This window comes from Halichoerus grypus, chromosome 6 (genome assembly GCF_964656455.1).
Source record: "Halichoerus grypus chromosome 6, mHalGry1.hap1.1, whole genome shotgun sequence".
Classification (NCBI taxonomy): domain Eukaryota; kingdom Metazoa; phylum Chordata; class Mammalia; order Carnivora; family Phocidae; genus Halichoerus; species Halichoerus grypus.
The window spans coordinates 82,031,159-82,051,235 of NC_135717.1; the positions used below are offsets into that span (position 1 = coordinate 82,031,159).

A 20,077-nucleotide genomic window follows, 5' to 3' on the forward strand; every position below is an offset into this window, starting at 1 on the left:
TGAAGCACGAGGATGTTAGGGGAAGAAAGTGCTCTGAGTAAGCTCTCAGAGAGGGCAGAGGGAGGAGATGGAACTTCTGGGTGCATAACCTGCTCAGAGCAAAATTCTAATTTGTTTCAGCCAAGCAAAGTCTTCTTTCTTAGAATTCTTTCCGCAGAGGAAGCTGTTCAGGTAGTATTCCCCCTGGGTCAGGGGATGGGGGGCTGGCACTGGCTGTGGAGAGCTACACACAAACATGGGGAGAAAGGTTCCCTCTGAAACTACAAACTGTCCTGGACTATGTGTTCCCTCCCTAGAAAGAAGGGGAGGGGAGCAGAGGAGGGGAGGGGGCTCTGGCTCAGGCAATGCTTTGCATGCAGTGGGTAGGACACTGGTGCGCAAATGGGGAATGGGTTGCAGAGGAGTCAGGTATGCATGTTGTCAGACCTTGCAGGGGGCTGCCTGGGGATGCAGCCTTAGCTGTTTATCCCTGTGTGCCTTACAAATATTAGGTATTTGCCCTCTGGGCCACCGTGTGAAAAAGGCGGCTTCCCTAAGGCAGGCAGGATGGCGATGTTTTCTGCGTAGAGGGGTGTCAGGGTGGACGAGAGGTTAGATGGGAAGGACACTGTATGGGAGACCCCTCTTCTGATGCAGGGTGGGGGTGGGCACAGCAGATGCCCCGGCCTCCAGTACTAGGGAGGAACGATGACCATGTAAGTTGGAAAACATGGACATGACCTCACCGCTCTCCAACAATGTAGACATTTTCACTTCCCATTCCTCTGGGATTGTCACTGCCAGACAGTAAGGGCCTGGAAAACGTGGTGTGAGATTCTTTTCCCCCAAAATCACTTTTGCAGTGAAGGCTGGTGATGGCAGTATTCATGGGGGGGTAGGGAGGAGGCCAGGGCATCAAAGAGTGATTGTGTGTGCATTTGGGGGTAGGTCTGGGGGAAAACAACAATGGCAAAAACATCCTTGGCTTTGGGGTCTTGGGGGTGGAGCATGGAGGAATGAGTGGGGAGGAGATCAGCTTCTATTCTTATCCAAGAGGCCCAGCCGCTCAACTGGGGAAGGAAGAAAACTCTTCATTGTTACCCAGAGTGTGGTCTGTGGACCTGCTGTATCAGCCGGGAGCTTGGGGAACATGCAGGGTCTCAAGCACAGCTCCAGACGCACTGGCTCAGAATCTGCCCTGGAACAAGATTCCCATTCAAGTTCTAGAGGCACTGCTCTTTTAAGAAAGCCCCTTTTCCCACCCTCCCGTCCTCCAAAGCACCCCTCCCCAGGCCTCTGCTACTGTTCTGTGCCATCCTAACTTCTCAACCCCTGATTTCCCATGCCACTATAGAAACCAGGCTCTGACCTGTCCTTCAGTGGCTCCCACAAGCCCCTCAAGGATCACAGTAGTCAAGCTGGAAGAGCCTGGAGAACACCAGCCCCATCACGTGACCTTGCAGATGAGGAAACGGGCATGGAAAGTGCAGTGATTTGTTCAAGGTCACAAGGCATGGACTACAACCATAGTCTCTGGGATTCTGGTAGGAGATAAAGGATTTCAGCCTTCAGGGATCATCCACATCCAGCCTCTAATCTCATATATAAGGAAACTGAGGCCTGAGAAGCAGCAATGTGATGGGTCCAAGGTCTGGGCAGTTCCTGGCAAAGCTGGGATCCTAGCGGTGGTAACATCATCATGACCTAAACCACCTGTGCTCTCTCAATTTTGTTATTCAATGCCCATCTTCACGAGCACTAATCCTTATAACAATAGCATAAAATATGCCTTTTGTGGATGTGATGTACTGACCGTCCAGGATCTGAGCCCTGCTCTGTGGCTCCCACACCTACAATCCCATCCTGACATTAGAATGCAGGTCCTCTAGTACTAAATCCAGCACTGTTTTTACCACTCTAGCTGCAATGTTGATTTTGCTTATTAAATTCAACAAACATACGCTGGGTATATTTCATGTTTGTGATCAGTCTCCCCCCAAATAGGCCAAAAGTGGGGACTGGTCTTGTACAGCATTCTGTGCCTCATGCCATTTCACAGCGGTGCCTCGCTGTGGAACCTGCTTGGTAAAGACTTGCTGGTCCCTAGCTCTAGGAATCTAGCTCCCAAGAACATGGGAACATTAGCATACTCCCCATTGCTTTTGGTGTTCTGCTCCTGTAGCTTTACTCGTGGACATAGCCAAACTGTAACGAAAGCCAGGCTATGGAGTCCAGAGTCCTATTCAACGCTATGAGAGACAGGAAGGAGAACGGGTCTTGTCCCCACCCTCCAAGTCTTGCACTCTGAATCAAAGTTGAGAAAATCATTGCACATATACAAGGATGAGCCTCGTAGCAGCTGGGCAGAGTACAGGCTCAGCTCATGTGCTTCCTATGCTCTGAGCAGAGAGTGGAGGGATTAGAGAAAATCCCACGGAAATAGTTTTGGGTCAGTTTCCTATGATAAAGGCTTGGGGAAAACGGAATTTTAAAAAAGCAAGCAGAAGTGGACAAGTCAGAAGCAACCTGGGCTGAACCAGTGGGAGCGTACCCAGTCTAAAGCAGGGCATGGAATCAGTAGCTCCATTTTAGAGCATACACACACTAACGACTTCATCATTGACATAATAAGTTGTCCCTGGCAACTTATTAATTAACTTATTTTCTCATTCAGCCATTTCTAAGATATGTCTTGAGTGCCCTCTATGTGCCAGTCACCATGCTAAGTGGCGTGAACAAATCACACAGGACCGCCTACCCTCGTGCCACTGATCTTCCAGTGGGGAAAGACAGACAACCAACTACCAAATAACATCAAACATATAGTATATCTGGTGTGATAAATACTATAGAAACAAATAAAGCAAAACAGGAGTATAGGGATAGGTTGCAGTTTACAATAGGGTGGTCAGGAAAGGCGTAGGTGAGGAGGGGACATTGTAGCAAGGCTCTCAAGGGGAAGTCTGAGGGAAGGGGCTTTTGGGCAGAGGGTGGCTAAGGGAGAAAGAAGGGGGGAGGTGGGGGAGGAGAGGAGGATGTAGGACAAGGATGTACAAGGATGTACAGACAAGGATGTAGCATGAGCATGCTGGCTTCTAGCTCATGAGATGCAGAGCCTTAAGAGAGTTTTGAGCAGAGAAGTGACATGATTTGATCTAGATTTTAAAAAGATGAGTTGGCCTATAATCTGTGGGGGCACAATTAGGAGGCCCTTGCAACAAGCCAGGTGAAGGAGGAGGGTTTCTGATGGCTGGTTCCCAATTCACAAGTAGAAGTAAATGACTGTCTTGGGCATGTGGGAGGGAAGCTCAGGCACCTAGCTTAGAGCAAGGACACTGCTTTTGATAATCTCCTCCCACATAAAAAGAAAATGAAGCAAGTATAATTCAAAAAGGAAAGAAAGGGGCGATTGGGTGGCTCAGTTGGTTGAGCGTCCAACTCTTGATTTCAGCTCAGGTCCTGATCCCAGGGTTGTGGGATCGAGCCCCGTGTTGAGCTCCACGCTCAGCGGGGACTCTGCTTGGGATTTTCTCTCTCCCTCTGCCCCCACCCACCCTGCTCACTCTCTCTCTCTCTGTCATTCGCTCTCAAAGAAATACATAAATCTCTAAAAAAAAAAAAAAAGGAAAGAAACTATAGCTCAAGACGTTGGGTTGGAAAAGAAAGAGAAAATTCACCATTGTCCATGCCGGCCTCTGTCACAGGGAAGAGGAACACAGCACTGGGCCATTGTTTTGTTCTCACCAGCCCATGAAAAATATCCCCAGCTGATCTGGCAGAGTGGCATCCCTAAAACCCTCCCCATGGCCATGACCTCAGCATCTTCTGCCAAGACCTAGTCACAGGGGGTGGAGGAGGGAAGGATATTCAGTACTCATGTGTGTTGCAGTAAGTGCCTTTGGCTTACCCTAATTCTATAAGCAAATCCCACTTCTTTATAAACACCACCATGACCCTTTATCTCCCACTCCAAACCTTATTCTAGGGCAGTGCCAAGCCCTTCTCTTTACAAGACTGAGGCGTTTTTTACAATGAAAAAAATGAGGAAAAGTTAGCACAAAATAACGATCTTTAAAAATCTAATAGGAGACTATATAATTTATTGTCCAACCTATAATACTTTTGAAAGTAAGATGGAGTGCTATTAATCCTTACCTCAGTCAACCTAAGAGCACCTGACTGAAAAGGGGTGATCTTTTTTTTTTTTTTTTTAAGATTTTATTTATTTATTTGACACAGAGAGAGAGAGAACACAAGCAGGGGGGAGGAGGAGAGGGAGAAACAGGCTCCCCACTGAGCAGGAAGCCCTATGTAAGGCTCGATCCCAGGACCCTGGAATCATGACCTGAGCCAAAGGCAGACACTTAACCCACTGAGCCACCCAGGTGCCCATAAAGGGGTGATTTTTAAAGGGGTTCCAACCCATCCCTACCACTCTCTTTCCAGCTCCTGCTCAACCAGTTCAGTGCTCAGTGCTGGCTGACTACAGGTGGGGGACCCCCGGCACAGTGAGATACAGTAATTAGTTCTTGGTTCTGATACGGAATCTACAGTGAGATACAGTAATTAGTTCTTGGTTCTGATACAGAATCTCCCCTTTGTATCAAGATATGGAGGTGGGTGGGGTTAGGAAAGGGAAGATGAACAAAGAAATAATCACATAATATTTCTAAACAACACAAAAAAATTTCTGCACCCTCCAGTCTAGTTAGGAGGTCTCCATGGAATTTAAAAAAAAAACTGGAATTTTGGGCAGATGACCCACAACTGAGCCAGTTTTCAGTACAGGCAGACCTCAAGAGTATTGCGGGTTCAGTTCCAGACCACCACAATAAAGCGAATATCACAATGAAGAAAGTCAAATGAATTTTGTGGTCTTAAAGCACATATAAAAGTTATGTTTACACTATACTGTAGTCTGTTAAGTGTGCATTGTCTTAAAAAAAAGTACATACCTTAATTAAAAATACTTAATTGCTAAAAACTGCTAATCACCACCATCTGACCTTTCAGTCAGTTGTAATCACTGATCACAGATCACCATAACAAATGTAAAAATAATGAAAAAGTTTGAAATAATGTAAGAATTGCCAAGCTAAGGGTGCCTGGGTGCCTCAGTTGGTTAAGCATCTGACTCTTGGTTTCGGCTCAGGTCATGATCTCAGGGTCATGGGATCAAGCCCCGGATTAGGCTCCCTGCTCAGCAGGAGTCTCCTTGAGATTCTCTTCCTCTCCCTCTGCCCCTCCCCTGCTCATATGCTCACTCGTGTGCATGCTCTCTCTCTCTCAAATAAATAAATAAATCTTAAAAAAAAAAATTGCCAAACTATGACACAGAGGCAAGAAGTAAGCAAACCCCTTGGAAAAATGGCGCCAACAGATTTGCTCAATGCAGGGTTACCACAAACCTTCAATTTGTAAAAAATGCAATACCTGCAAACTGCAGTAAAATGAAGCACAATGAAATAAAGGTATGCCTGTATTTGTCAGTGGTGACGTGGTCACCTATTTGTTGCTGAGAGTGATGCAGATGATGCCAGTTCCTCTCTCAGATAGTAGACAAGCTTCTGTTTCCAGTCCTCTCCTCGCCTGAGCTATCGCTGGCATCTGACATAACTGATTGCCCTCCCCTTGCAATACTTTCTTGGCTTCCAGGACTCCACATGCTCCCCCGGCTTTCCTTTTGATCTCGTGTTTTGGATCCTCCTCATGCTCCCAAACTTCAACATGGCAGCGTCTTGGAACTCAACTCTTGGACTTTCCTCTATCTGCCCTCAAACCCCTGTGATCTCATACAATCTCATGGTTTTAAATACCACCAGTACCATCTGTCTAGGTCTCCTCTGAGCTGCAAGTTTATATCCATCATGAAGGCAACTCCAGAATTCCTCCCTATCCCAGGAAGGGAGAACTCCACCTTTTCATTACTCAGGATGAGAACCTTAGAGTCCTCCTGGATGCAATTCTTAATTTTCCTCAAGTATATGCAGTGCCACTTGCATGGATCTGATTCTTGGCCTTCGGTTTTGTTTCACTGGTCTAATTATATTCCTGCAATAATATCACACTGTCATACTTATTACTATTTTAAATTAAGTTTCCATTTGGTAGAGCACCTTAGCCCTCTTTATCCCTCTTCAGGAGTGTCTTTACTATACTTTTTTTTTTTTTTTAAGATTTATTTATTTATTTATTTGAGATAGAAGGGGTGGGGGGAGAAAGGGAGAGAGAATCCTCAAGGAGACTCCTCGCTGAGCGCAGAGCCTGATGCGTCCCAATCCCAGAACCCTGAGATCATGACCTGAGCTGAAATCAAGAGTTGGATGCATAACTGAGTGAAATACCCCGGTGCCCCAACAGTGTCTTGACTACTCTTAGCTTTTGTGCTTCCATATAAATTGTCAGGGAGGAAATATAAAGACCTTACAATGTTATTGTTTCATTACTGCCCATCCAACTTATATGCTATTATTAATGTGTACACTGTACTTCTGCCTTATTTTTTAATTTTTTTTTTTATTTTAAGTAGGCTCCACACCCAGTGTGGGGCTCAAACGCACAATCCCAAGATCAAGAGTCCTATGCTCTACTGACTGAGCCAGCCAGGCACCCCGCTGCCTTATTTTTAACCCTACGAGACAGCATCATCATTGTTTACAGTAAAGATCACATAGGTTTTCCCACATATTTACCACTTTGTTCTTCATTCCTTCTTAAAACTATGGTTTTCCATACGGGATCATATCTGAAGTACATTCTTAGGATTTCCTTTAGTGAAAGATTCAGTTGGTTGCAAACCCTCAGCTTTTGTTTGGCTATAAATATCTGTATTTTATACTAATACTTCTATATTACATTTTTCTTGGGTATAGAATTCCAGGTTAGCAATTGTTTTCTTTTTGGCACATGAAGATAAACACGTCACTGTATTCTGACTCCAACTGCTATGCGAAATCAATGGCCGATCAGTCTCTTCATTAAAGGTAATTTGTCTTTTGATTTCTAACTGCATTTGAGATTTTTCTTGTGTCTCATATATTCTATGATTTCACAGAGATAGAGTTCTTTTTATTTTTCCTGCTTGAATTTCACTGGGATTCTTCAATCTCTGAATTGGAATTCTGTTAGCAGAACTAGCTGACTAGGAGACCACCAGTCAGTGTATTTCATTCATTACTATTCTCACCTCTTTTTCTGGTAGTGCAATTAAATACATGTGAAATCCTTTCACTCTATTAATTTCTCTTTTGAATTTTCAACCTTTTGCCTCCCTGTGCTACATTATGGATAATTTTTTCTAACCTGAACTGCAGTTCACAAATCATCTCTTCAACTATGTCTAATTTGCTGTTAAATCCATCCCTATTGTATGTGTGTGTATATATATACAATATTACGTATATGTATATTTATATATTCATATCATATATATTATTATATATTATATATTCACATTCATTGATATATATTCATTTCTAGAAGATTTATTGGCTGGTTTTCAAATCTTTAGGTCATTTTTAAAATAGTTTCTTATTTTGGGGGCGCCTGGGTGGCTCAGTCAGTTAAGTGTCTGCCTTCGGCTCAGGTCATGATCCCAGGGTCCTGGGATAGAGACCTGCATCAGGCTCCCTGCTCGATGGGCAGCCTGCTTCTCCCTCTGCCTGCCGCTCCCCCTGCTTGTGTGGTCTCTCTCTCTCTTTCCCTCTCGCTCTCTGACAAATAAATAAATAAAATCTTTAAGATAGTTTATTTTTTGCAGAAATTTTCAAACTGGACATTTTAACCTGTGACTGATATTTCCAGTATCTTTAGTCTTTGCCATCTCCCCGCACTGGTTCTCTTTCATTGCACTTTAGCTTCTTGTCTAATTGATTATTTTTAACTGCATTCTCTTCTTTGCCCTTGAAAAATTCTTTGGGGGGATTTTTCGAGGCCTGGTGTAGATCTGCCATCCCACAAAGAGAGCGTGTGCTTGCTTCTGCTGGGCACCCGGAAGCACGACTTGCCCTGGCCAAGGTCCCAGCCCGAGCTTCCCCCATCCTCTCAAGTGACAAACTGGGCTGGAAGCCCACGATGGGGATCGTCCATGGCCACTGCTCAGGGACAGGGTTTTGTTTCCCTGTTCCTCCCTGTTCTACTTAGAGCCAGAACAATGTTCTCTGCTGTCCCGTAAGTGGGGAGGGGGTGGGTTTAGCGCTGCTTCACCTCTATTCTGAGAGTGTAGCTCTTTGTGGAGTTCCAATGTAACTTGGTGAGAATTTCCTGTTAGCATCTCCACTTTGGGCCAGCCACACCCCATTTCTATCTTCTTTGCCCCATAAAACCACCAAAAACCAAAGCCCAAGTTTGCCTAGATGGGAAAATGTCCTCAAAGCAAAAGCAGTATTTTTTTTAAAGATTTTATTTATTTATTTATTTATTTATTTGACAGCAAGAGAGAGAGAGAGTGAGGGAGAGAGCAAGCACAAGCAAGGGGAGTGGCAGAGGAAGAGGGAGAAGCAGGCTCCTCACTGAGCAGGGAGCCTGACGTGGGGCTCTATCCAGGACCCTGGGCAGAAGGCAGCCACTTAACGACTGAGCCACCCAGGCACCCCAAGGCAAAAGCAATATTAATGCCCAGGTATTTGTCTCCTTGGTTCCATTTCCCTTAGATGGATCTGTATTAGGAATAGCCTAGTATTCTTTACTAACCTATTAGCCCTCAAGGCTTTAAGAAGAATGAAAAATATATTCACCCAATATTTCTTATTTTCAGCAAGATGGGATGCTACAAATATCCTAACCTACCGCTACTGGAGATAGAAGTCTATTTTATTTATCAGTTTCCTTATTTATATGCGTATTTGCTATCTTTGAACTCCTTAGAGAGATTATTTTATTTTCTACTCTATCCCTAATGCCTAAGAACACTGTCAAGCATATACTTGGCACCCATTAAATATATTTTTAAAATTTCTTTTAAAAGATTTTATATTAAGTAACCTCTGCACCCAACATGGGCCTTGAACTCAGAACCCCGAGATCAAGAGTCACACACTCCAGTAACTGAGCCAGCCAAGCACCCCCAGTTAAATATTTCTTGAATGAGTGAATAAACTCTTTGACAACAATATGCACATTGTGGGAGGCTTTGAAATCCTAAATTAAACTTTACATCATTCCAGCTTAACACATTGCGATTCACCACATATTCTTGAATAAATTCTCCATGCCTTGCTCTTGTTAAGCAATGAGAAGGTAACAAATGCAGACTTCTCAATTTTGGCAAGGCACCCATCACCTCTGTCCTTCATCTGTGAAATGAGATGCTGATATAGACGGTGCCTAGGATTCCTTCTTTTTTTAAATCTCTGAAACTAAGACATGGCTCCTGTTCTCAATGATCACAACAGCAATAATAACCTCGGGTCAGGGCCAGGGGGTAACGCTGGTAAGTAGGTCCAGAAAATGATCATGATTTCAGTCCCAGAATAAGCAATCCTCCCCCAACCCTACAACTAATGTGTAGTCCTGCTTAGAAATGTTATAAGGACATAGCACTCTTTTTGTAAAACAGAAGTTCCAGCCTTAGTATCAGGAGGCATCTACCCATAAAGGGGGGGCAGGGGTCTCAGGGACCCAAGCTTAGTCCTCTGAGTTTCACCTTCTTGGGGCCTTCTTGCTCCACTCACTGTTGTCTCACCCATCCTGGCTCCCAAGAATGACCTGCTACTACTTTATTGATCTGACTTGAACATGAATCACAGACCCATTCCTCATCTTCCCTGACACAGCTGAGACCCATGTGGGTCTTTTGAAAAGGCTCTTCCAAACTCTAAGGGAGAACACAGGGAAATAAAAACAGCAACTATAGGGGAGCTAAAGAATCAGGCTCACGCAGAGCCCACGCTGGCTGTCCTCTGTGGTTTCCAAGCTCTGTTCTATTCCACAAACCCTCAGGGAGATCCAGCCCACAGCCCGAACAGGCCGCCACAGTTCTGCAGCCATCTTACCTGGGTTACCTCTTCCAAGGTCTTGGTTTGTCTCAACAAGGAAGGCATCATCTCACAGCCCACCCCCGGAAGTTCCGACCTCAAACCCCTGTGCGCAGGGCTGGGGACATAGAACCTCCCTACCCTCTTCTATCTGGAAAGACAGAACCCCCTTCTGTAGCCATTCAAGGCCACTGACCCCCATCCCAGGTCAGAGGGAATCACCTTTCCCTCTTCAGGTGGCTGACACCCACAGAGGCCTCACTATCAGGTAAGATCCTCCCTGTTTAGAGAGGACTGTGGCTTCATCTTTCCTAGCCCCTCACTATCCCCACAGCATGCTAGAATAACACACCCACAGCGTTCGCTCTACAGGATCCACATGCATAAATCATAGGCAAGAGCTCCATCAAGAAAATTACCATGAACAAGATGGAGGCGAAGTTCACCAAGTAACCCGGGAAACGATCTTTCCAGGTCAGCTTATCTTCATCATCCTGGGGAAACAGGAGAATACAAACAATCAGATGGCACAAACAACAGATGTATCGATTTTCTCTCAAATTTGCACATATTTGCATATATTTAATCATTCATTACTCTGAATAGGTATTTTCCTAGTCTCTGATGCCTTACTCTTCATATCCACAACAGCCCACCTGATTTTGTGATTTCTGCATAGCCTGGAACAACTATGGTTTTTCCAAAGAGGACAAGATTTGATTCTGGCCTCATACTGAGCTGAAGTTTCAGTGATCAGCCATGTGATCATTTCTGACCCTCTATTTCTTCATCTGTTAAAAGGGCACAGTCATGACACTCATCCTGCCTATTGCACGGGATGGTCTTATTTGCTTTGTTTCATTTTAATGAGAAACTTGTAAACATAATGAAGCAATGGACAAATGACAGATAGAATCCAACCACAGAGCAGCATCTCAAAATAATTCATTCTTTAAATGAAACATCAACCATTCACCTTAGATCCTAGTGAGTGTACAAATTACCTACAATTGCCATTCTTCAAAGAACCTGTATATGTTATCATTTGTTTCCTCCAAAATGACTATATTTTCCCCTGGTCACAAAAGTAAACATTTTGAGGCAGAGGTCTGCAAACTCTACCTTTTCTGCTCAGACTGGGTCCAGTTCACCCAAGCCACTGTCCTGGAACAGCCATGCCACCAACCACAGTCCTCCTTGGGCAAACTCCAGGGGCTTCACCCTGGCAGGGCAATGCCAACAAGGCACAGATGGCAGAAATCCTTGCTCATTAGCTGCCATTTAACTTGAGCCCGGGCACTTGATTTCTCTGAGCTGCTTTTCTATAAAGTTAGAATTGGTGCAGTGTCCTGTCTGTTACCATGGTTGTGGTGAAGACCTATTGAAGCAAAGCTGGCAGGAGTCCTCACACATCTCTGTAACAAGTCTGGTCAAACTCAGCAAGTCAACAGTCCAGGGCCTCCTGCTCTGGTTTCTCTTCCCTCCTCCCCCTTCTTTCCCAACACACCTGATTTGGCTCTAGCAACAGTGCCATCTAGCCTTTGAGAGCTTGTACTGTAGGCTAAGAGCCCTCCTGGCTTGAAAGACTTCTTTCTAAAAGCCAGTGGGTGCCCACCACTTGCAGACCTTGGGGCCAGGCATGGCGGGGAAACAGAAGAAAGTGGATATGATCACTGCTCTGGGGGGCTCACAGTCTAATGAGACAGAAGGGACACCTGCACCAAAAAGCTTCAGAAATCACTTGCTCTTTGAGAGGGAGGGTTATCTGGAGAGTGAGCCTGTGGGCAACTTGAGAAAGGAAGGATGTGTCTTTCTCACTGCACGCTGGAACTGAGCATAGGGCTGAGCTGGCTCAATAATGGGGATGCAAGTGAGTGTTAGGGTGGAAGCCACTCAGTGATTAGCACTGTCATTCCCAGATGACATAAGCAAGCGATACTCAGCTTTCATAGACGGCGTGATAGAATTCAGGCTCTAGACTCCAAGACCAGCAGACTTTCCATCACATAGTGAGAATAGGTAACTATAGATTGCAACCATTCTGAATAGGTGGGAGCATATAAACTTATTTCTATTAGGCCTGGAATAAGGCTCGTTCATATTTTAAGTTAAGCCAACGTTAAGAGGGAAGAGCATTCTTTTACTTATCTCCGTCAGTGTTCATTCTTAGTTTAACTCACACTGGTGATATTTTCCTCTAAGATTTTGATGAGGAAAACTGAGGCTGAGTGGTGGATGATAACACTCAATAGGGATTCTGGATGGAAATATGGCAGAGCACGGCAGGCTCTTCCTGAGGCTCCCTCGGTACAGGGAAGGTTTTGATGATTCTCTCTTTTCCTGCTCTCTGGCCTAGAGATGAGAGGTTCTGCCTTAAAGGCTAGCAAATCAGGGGTGCTCTGAAATATCAGTGGTGATCCAGGAAAAATCCAGTTAGAGGTTCCATTCATTACCAGTTCATCCCCACTGGGGCTTCTGAGTGAGGAGCAGGGCAAGGAGGGGTGGAAAAACCTATGTTCGGTCCATGGCATGAGGGAAGGGACGAGAAAAACCAGTCAGCGAGGGTGAGATGAGGCTTGGAGTGGCCCCCAGGGCAGAGCTGGACAGTCCTGGAAGAAATGACAGAAAGGGAAGCAGGAAATATGGCCAAGATGAAGTGGGCTCAAAGAAAGAAGTACGATTACACAGAATGACTAATAAACCCATGGGCAAAGTCAGGCATCTGACATAGTTTGGGCTAAGGCTTCCTGCATGGTCGTCGTCCACGTTCTTCAGGCCAGAGGTCAAGGGGGATAAGGTGTCTGTGGACCAGCCTCCACCCTGCAGTGATAGCTCTGTCCTGGAGAATGAGTTCTGGTTCAGTTCCACTCAAGAGACACAGTCTGAACACCCTGGAGGGCCAAGCTCTGGATCCCTGAGGACACAGAGGGGAGAAGGCTCAGCCCTGCCCAGAAGGAGCTCAGAGACCACCAAGGAATCAAAGAAAAGGATTTCCAGAGCTAATCCCGGTAAGGCACATGGTGTTACTATTTTGAATAAAATTGAGACAACTAAAAAGCAACTGAATTGGATATCCTCTCAAAGCAGCTATCTGAGAGAAAAAGACTCATTTTGATGTAGATGTTCTGGTGTTTGTTGAAAATTCAGCTTCCCTCTCATGTTTACCCTGATGAGGTTTTTTGGTTTTTGGGGTTTTTTGGTTTTTGTTTTTTGTTTTTCTGGAAGTCACAGCTTCCAACAAACACACAGTTCTCACACATTCAGATACTATCCAAACACAAGGGCTGAGAGAAACACAAAGATTGCAGACTGCTTCCAAGCCCCCAAAGTTACTAGTAAAGATGACAGTGAGTAAAGCACACTTTCTGTATAATAACCAGCTCTGATGGTGGAAGCTAACGAAAACTCTCCACTCACTGGCACATTAAAGAGGTGAAAATTCATGGCAAAATGCCATTAATTTAAATACACTATGCAGGAAAGTCCTATTGCCAGCATATGGGATAAAAGAAAGAGAAGTAGGCTTGGAAGCTGAACATCTGATTTTAACTCTTGCCTCTAATACTTACTAATCAAGTGACCTCGGAAAATTCCTAGAACCTCAGTTTCATCATCTATAAAGTAATTATTTTCTTATTTGTAAAATACATAAGATAGTAATATCACATCAAATTACCATGTGTCATATGGATTACCAACCTATGGAGAGGGCCAAACCAGTGCACCTGCACACAGAGCTAAGTGAGAACTCTCAGTATCTCCCTCTCCTTTTTTAAAAAGATTTTATTTATTTATCTGAGAGAGAGCAAGTGCACACACAAGTGGGGGGGGTGGGCAGACGGAGAAGGAAAGGAAGAATCTCAAGCAGACTCTGCTCTGAGTGCAGAGCCCAATGTGGGGTTTGAACCCATGACCCTGAGATCATGACCTGAGCTGAAACCAAGAGTCAGATGCTCAATGGACAGAACTACCCAGGCACCCCACTCCGTCTCCTTTTAACACTGGAGGTGACAACACTTGTCTCACCTAAGTGACAGAGGCATTGTGTGGATCATGAGTGAATGGCTATGAGAGCTTTGTAAGCTATAAGGCGCCGTACAAAAGTAAGATCTCATCAGTTTCACGATTATATCAAAAGCAGGTGATTAGGAAGCACTTAGCTAATGTCCCCATTGTTAAGATACAAGCCTAGCTGTCATCTGTGTTTCTTTGTCTCTGCTGTCTTGGGTCTTTGTCCCTGGACTGCGGCTCCCACTTCCAAGTCTCCAAATAGCAAACAGCACAGTGATATTCATGTACCACCACCAAAGTGCCCTTTTGGCAGACTGAGCAGTTGGAAATAGGAGCAGTGAAAGTACAGCAGGTGAGGATACTATTTAAACAAATCCCGTGGAGAGCAGTTTTGAAAAGTGGCCAATCATCCCTGAGTTGTTTTTCCATTTTTAATCAAGGTACAATTTGCATATAGCAAAATTCAACTTATTAGCGTGCAGTTCTTGGAGCGGTGAAGAACATACAGTGTCGTGTAGCCACAACCACAATCAGGACAAGGAACAATTCTAATTCACTCAGTATTCCACCCCCCCCATGTCTCTTTGGAGTCCGTCCCCCCGATCTCCAGCTCCTAGCATGACCTGCCACATGTGCCTTCAGTTTTGCCTTTCCCAGAATGCCATGTAAGTAAACTTAGACAGTGTGGAGCCTTTTGAGTCTGACTTCCTTCATTTATCACAACACAGTTGAGATTCATCCATGTGGCATTCTCAGGGGCTTGTTCCTTCTCATTGCTAAGTAGCATTTCATTGTATGGACATGCCATTGTTCATTTACCGAGAGATGTCTGGGCTGTTTCCAGTTTCTTGCAATTACGAATAAAGCCATTATAAGTCTTCACGTACTGCTTTCGGTGTGAGCGCTGGTTTTCATTTCACTTAGTGAAATACCAAGTTGTGGAATTGCTAAGTCATAGGGTAACTCTATGTTTGATTTTCTAAGCAACTGTCAGACCGTTTTCCAAAATGACCATGCCATTCTGCATTTGCACCAGTAACGTATGAGAATTTCTTCCTCTACTTTCTTTCTTTTCTTTAAATAAACTTTTTCTTTTAGAAGATCTTTAGATTTACAGAAAAGCTTCAAAGATGGTACAGAGAGTCTAGGTATATATACTCAGTTTCCCCCATTAACCTATTAATATGGGTATATTTTTCACAACCAATGAACCCATATTGTACATTATTATTACCTACTTTATACTTTATTTGGATTTTCTTTATTTTTACCTAATATCCTTTTTCTGTTCCAGGGTCCCATCCAAGAGGCCATATTATTATTAATCATCCTACTCCTTAGGCTTCTGTAGATTATGATGGTTTCTCAGACTTCCTTGTTGTTGATGACCTTTTTTTTTTTTTTACGAGTACTGGTCAAGTATTTTATAGAATGTTCCTTAGTATAGGCTTAGCCGAAGTTTTCCTCATAATTAGACTGAAGTTATGGGCTTTAGGGAGGGAACTCAAGGGTGCAGGCTCAATGGAATGTCCCAAGCTCAAAATGTCCCAGAAGAAGAATCATCTTGCTCCATAAACCTTCTTCTTCTTTTATATCCCCTGACTCAGTGGACTGAACCACGACCCTTTGAGCAGAGAGAGCCTGAACCTGAGGCATTTGCTTGGGCTATTCCCCTCCCCCCGCCCCCACGCTCACCTCAGGCTGCCCCAAGTCCTACAGAATTTAGCTCCATAAACCTTCTCCTCATCTGCTCCTCCTTTCCTTGCTACTGTTGATGCCACAGTTCAGGCCCTGAGCATCTTCGGTTTCATTACCTTCTGCTCTAACTGCTGATGTCATTGTCTCTCCTCCTCATGGACTTCCAGCTCCAGGAGAGCAGAAGCCATGTCTTATTTGTCTGTATGTACCTGGTGTTCAAACACAGCAGCAGGTACATAGTGTGAGCTGAAGAAATGTTTGTGCAATCAGTGTGTCTCCCATCAGGTTCGTGGACACACCTAACCAGCCTCACCTGGGTCCCTCTCTGTGCAAGGAGGCAAGGAGGGCATGGCCTTGACACTTCAGTGAGGCTGATGCTAGGTGGGAGAAAGACTGACAGTCCCTCCCTCAGCCCCACCTTTAGGGACACTTTGCCTTGATTTCCTGAGACAAGGGATCCAACCATCACAATAGATGGAGGTCTTCTCTCGACATGGTGGTGACTGAATCCAAACCCCCACTCTGGTCAGGGGCAATACCATGGAGAACTGAGGATGTGGAGGGTTGGCAGTACTTGGAAGGGGTTTCTGAGGGAAATCATCTGGGGGAACTACCTATTTCCAAGGACTTGGGTAGACGAGGACTGGGTAAATGTCATGACCGACAGGAGCTGGCCCAGGCAGGGGCCCCATGCAAGAGTAGGATTGAGAGATTGACTGACAATGGGGGTTAGGTGGAACTCTAAAGAAAAGTCTTAGTCCAGGTTCAACTGTGTCTGAATAAGGGTCAAGTAGCAATTTATTCCAGTGTCATTGTCAAGAGTGCAAGCTCTCAAAGTTGACCAAGTGCCACTCCTGGGGTCCCTGAGCTCAATGCCTCTGATGTACCAGGATCTGACACAGCTGGTTGCGGAAGACATGAATACATGGGAGACATGGAGGACGGTGGGTTGAAAAGGGGTGAAACACTAGGCAGAGAGGGGCGATGAGAAGAAGTGCAAGATACTTTTCCACTGGAGTGACTTGGGGCACTGTCAGAGGTGAGGACCCAAGAAAACCCAGGGACACCCAGGCTCTAGGACAGGAGGGGTGACAGCCTGGTCCTGTGTGGCTGCAGGTCTCAGGGTTAAGGAGCTTTATTCACTTTCATCAGCTGACCCATTGGTGCATCACTGTGAGGGGGACACCTCAGCCCAGTTTCAGCTGAGATTCACAGTCGACGCAGCCCACATGCTAGATTCTGCCACTCACAGACTGTGTGTGTTAGAGGCAGAGATGGGATTCAGTCCCCTTTCACTACATAAATGAAAGCCAGAAACTGATAGGCATTCTGTTGGGAATTTCTGGAGCCCTCTAGATAAATAACACTGAATAAAATAACGAGGAAAAAGATAGCAAGGCCCAGAGCTGGGGGTCGGCAATCTGTAAGATGGGGCCATAAAGTTGCATTTGAAAAGAAAAAAAAAAAAAAACCTTCTTTGCTCATTTATCTTCCTTCTCATCCCCCTTTGCTTCTTCCTTGCTAGAGCTGGGCCTCCCACCAGCCTGGTTGGGAGAGCCAGTGGTGTCCCCAAGAATTGTTCAAAGCAGGTGAGTCTGGAGGCAGCCACCCGGGTCTGATTCCCAGCTTGCACACTTACTATGTGACCGGCTTCTCTACACCTCAATTCCCGCATCCCTAAACATGAGACTGAAAATACTGCAGCTGTGCAAGGCAGCTTCTGTGAAGATGAAATGAGGTAACACATGGGAATCGGCCTGGGTCAGTGCCTGGCACCCAGTTCGAACCCAGTACTTGTTACCTAATATCATTACCATCATTATGATGGCTGGGTCCACCAGGGACCTTGGCTCTGGCTGGAACACATTAGGCAAAGTTTCCTTGTCAAAGTAACAAAGAAACCCCAGTTCACTTTGGGCAATGCTTCCGACAGCACAGCCCCAGGGACCACTCTTCCTGTTCCAAAGCTACACAACCCTCCTGTGTGGCCTCGTTCTGCCATTCTGATGCCACTCTGCCCTCACTCACGGCTGCTCAGTGCTCCATCTGTTGGGTGAGCCCTCAAGAACTCTCAAAAACATCTCCTCTAGGAACAGAGATCCCACTAACTTTACCAACTTTTCTCTCTTTAGTTCTCTCTCCTAACATAGCTCTTCCTCCAGGAAGCCTTCATGGCCTGTCCAGAAGAGTGAGGCCAGCTTTGGAGTGCATGTCCCTCCTTCCACACTGAGCCTGATGGCCCCCAGACTGGTCTTGGTCCCCACAGCCCAAGCACACACAGCCTCTTGGGCTAAGCCCTGTGGACCTGCCCACAAGTAAGGCCCAGAGCCATCTAGAGAGTCTAGAAATAGAGAAAGACTATTAGGGACAGGGCCTCCATCGAGGAGGGAAGTCTTGGCAAAGGACCCTGAGGCAGTCACGTGGCACAGCACCTAAGTCTACAGGCATGCCTGAAGCCCAGGACTGAATGTAGTATAATTTGTGGCTAAAATGGAAAACATTCTTTAATCCTCCTGCTGCTCGGTTTTCCCAGCAGACATAGAAAAACAGACTCTGGCTCCCTGTCTCCCACCCTGAGGTCCAGCCTGCTTACTCTGACCCCTCAGGCTCCCCAGACAGTCTACTGCTTCACGTTCTCTCTTTCCCGACCGGCTGCCTTGGCCTTCCTGGGTTCCAGGACTGGGCTGAGCTCCTCCCTCCCAGACCCCAGTCCCCACTGTTCCCCCGGGTGCCCTGCCTGGTTTCAGAAAGGAGACAGCCCCTCCCCACTCACACTCTCAAATGGACCCCCCTCTCTACTGTCCCTCTGCAGGCCTCCCTGCCTGTAAAAGGAGTAGTCTGGGCTGAAGCCATTGGCGCCCTCCACTAGTAACGCACATGAATCCTTAATATGTAACCTCATCTAGAACATCACACAAAGGCCTTAAGCCGAATGACCGTAGACTGAGAAGGCATCTAAACTCTGTGCCAGACCCCAAGGCTGACATGATCTGGGCTCTGGCTTCCCTCAAACTTCATTTCTTACCATTTCATCCCTTGCTTACTCCACTTCAGTCCATTGGCTTCCTTCCTGTCCACTGAACACACCAGCTGGTTTCCACCCCAGGACCTTTTGTCAGACTCCTCTCCCACCTCTTTACCCAGCTGGGCCTTCTGCCCAGCCCTCCATTCTCAATTCTGGCACCACCCCCCATGAGGTCTGTCCCAACGCCCCAGTCCATCCCCTGGCCCTTACCATTCTCGATCACAACCCTCTTCACTGTCAAAGTTATCTTGTTTATTTATCTCCTCTCTGTGTCTTGGAGGAAAACCTAAGCTCCGTGGGGGCAGAGAGCCTCTGTGTCTAATTCCGCACTGGATCTCCAGTGCTGAGATCAGCCAGGCCCATGGAGCTCATGGGCAAGTATGACTCAGCGGGTCATCAGTTTGCAAACAACAGCCTCGCTCATTTTGGGAGCGCGCAGTGCTCACAAGGCGGGCCTGAGTATTCTGTCTCTGAGTGCATCACATCTAGTTTCACACAAGAGGAGCCCACAGAACAACGCTGTACCACTGCCCCACGTTACCCACCGGGGCCAAGACCTCAGGGGAAAATGCAAAAGGTTCGTGGTGACCTTTCAAGATTTTAAGAAAAATAGTCAAGGGCAAGTTCCACAGGCATGTGCCAATGAGGACAACTTTTCTCATGGAAAATGCTATAGGGAAGAGCGTTAGCCTGTGACTGATACCTGGCTGTGTGCTGATCCATCCTCCTGCCATCCTGGGCTAATCAGGAAGATCTCTGTGACAGAGACCCTGCAGCCACACTTAGCTCCTCCTGGTATGTCTTGTCCCTTTAGGTCACATATTATCTCTTAGTCTAACCTACAAGCCTCTAGCTTCAGTTTGGACCCTTTCCTTATGTTCTAGCTCACAGAATAGAGAACTGATGTGTAGAGTATTCGTTTACAAATGGGAAGCTCCTCATGAAATCCCCCCTTATTCTTGCTTTCTTCAGGCTCCATATTTGTCATTATTTTTTTTTTTCTACTAAAGACACATGGCCCTGCATTCCTGTCTGTATCTATTACCTCTGTACCATGATGATGCTGTAGATGGGTATCCACACCTTACTGTGCTGGGGTAGGCAGGGGGCTGGGAAGCAGGTCCTGAGCCCTGGAGACCAGACAGGAGAGAGTTGGGGGCTCAGTCTCCCGCAGATGCTCAGGCCAAAGAGAAGACGGGTGTCACTGTATGGGGGTGAGGTTGGAATGGGACAACCAGGGCAATGTTACTGGCTCCCACATTGGCTAATCATCACAATCACTCAGGGAACTGTTCAAACAACACCAATTCCTGGCCATGCCCCAGATCTACTCAATCAGAATCTTGGGGGTGAAAGAGTCTGTTTTTGAAAATGCTTCATGGGGGATGCC

The 20,077-nt window shown here is 45.9% G+C and overlaps 1 protein-coding gene across 1 annotated transcript in view; it reads right to left on the reverse strand.

Annotated features, from left to right (window-relative positions):
- Positions 1-20,077, reverse strand: part of ANO2 (anoctamin 2) — a 322,969-nt gene that overhangs the window by 66,596 nt on the left and 236,296 nt on the right. The window contains exon 14 of the mRNA XM_078074088.1: positions 10,373-10,447. Coding sequence (XP_077930214.1) covers positions 10,373-10,447 — 75 coding nt within the window. The remainder of the gene's footprint in view (positions 1-10,372; positions 10,448-20,077) is intronic.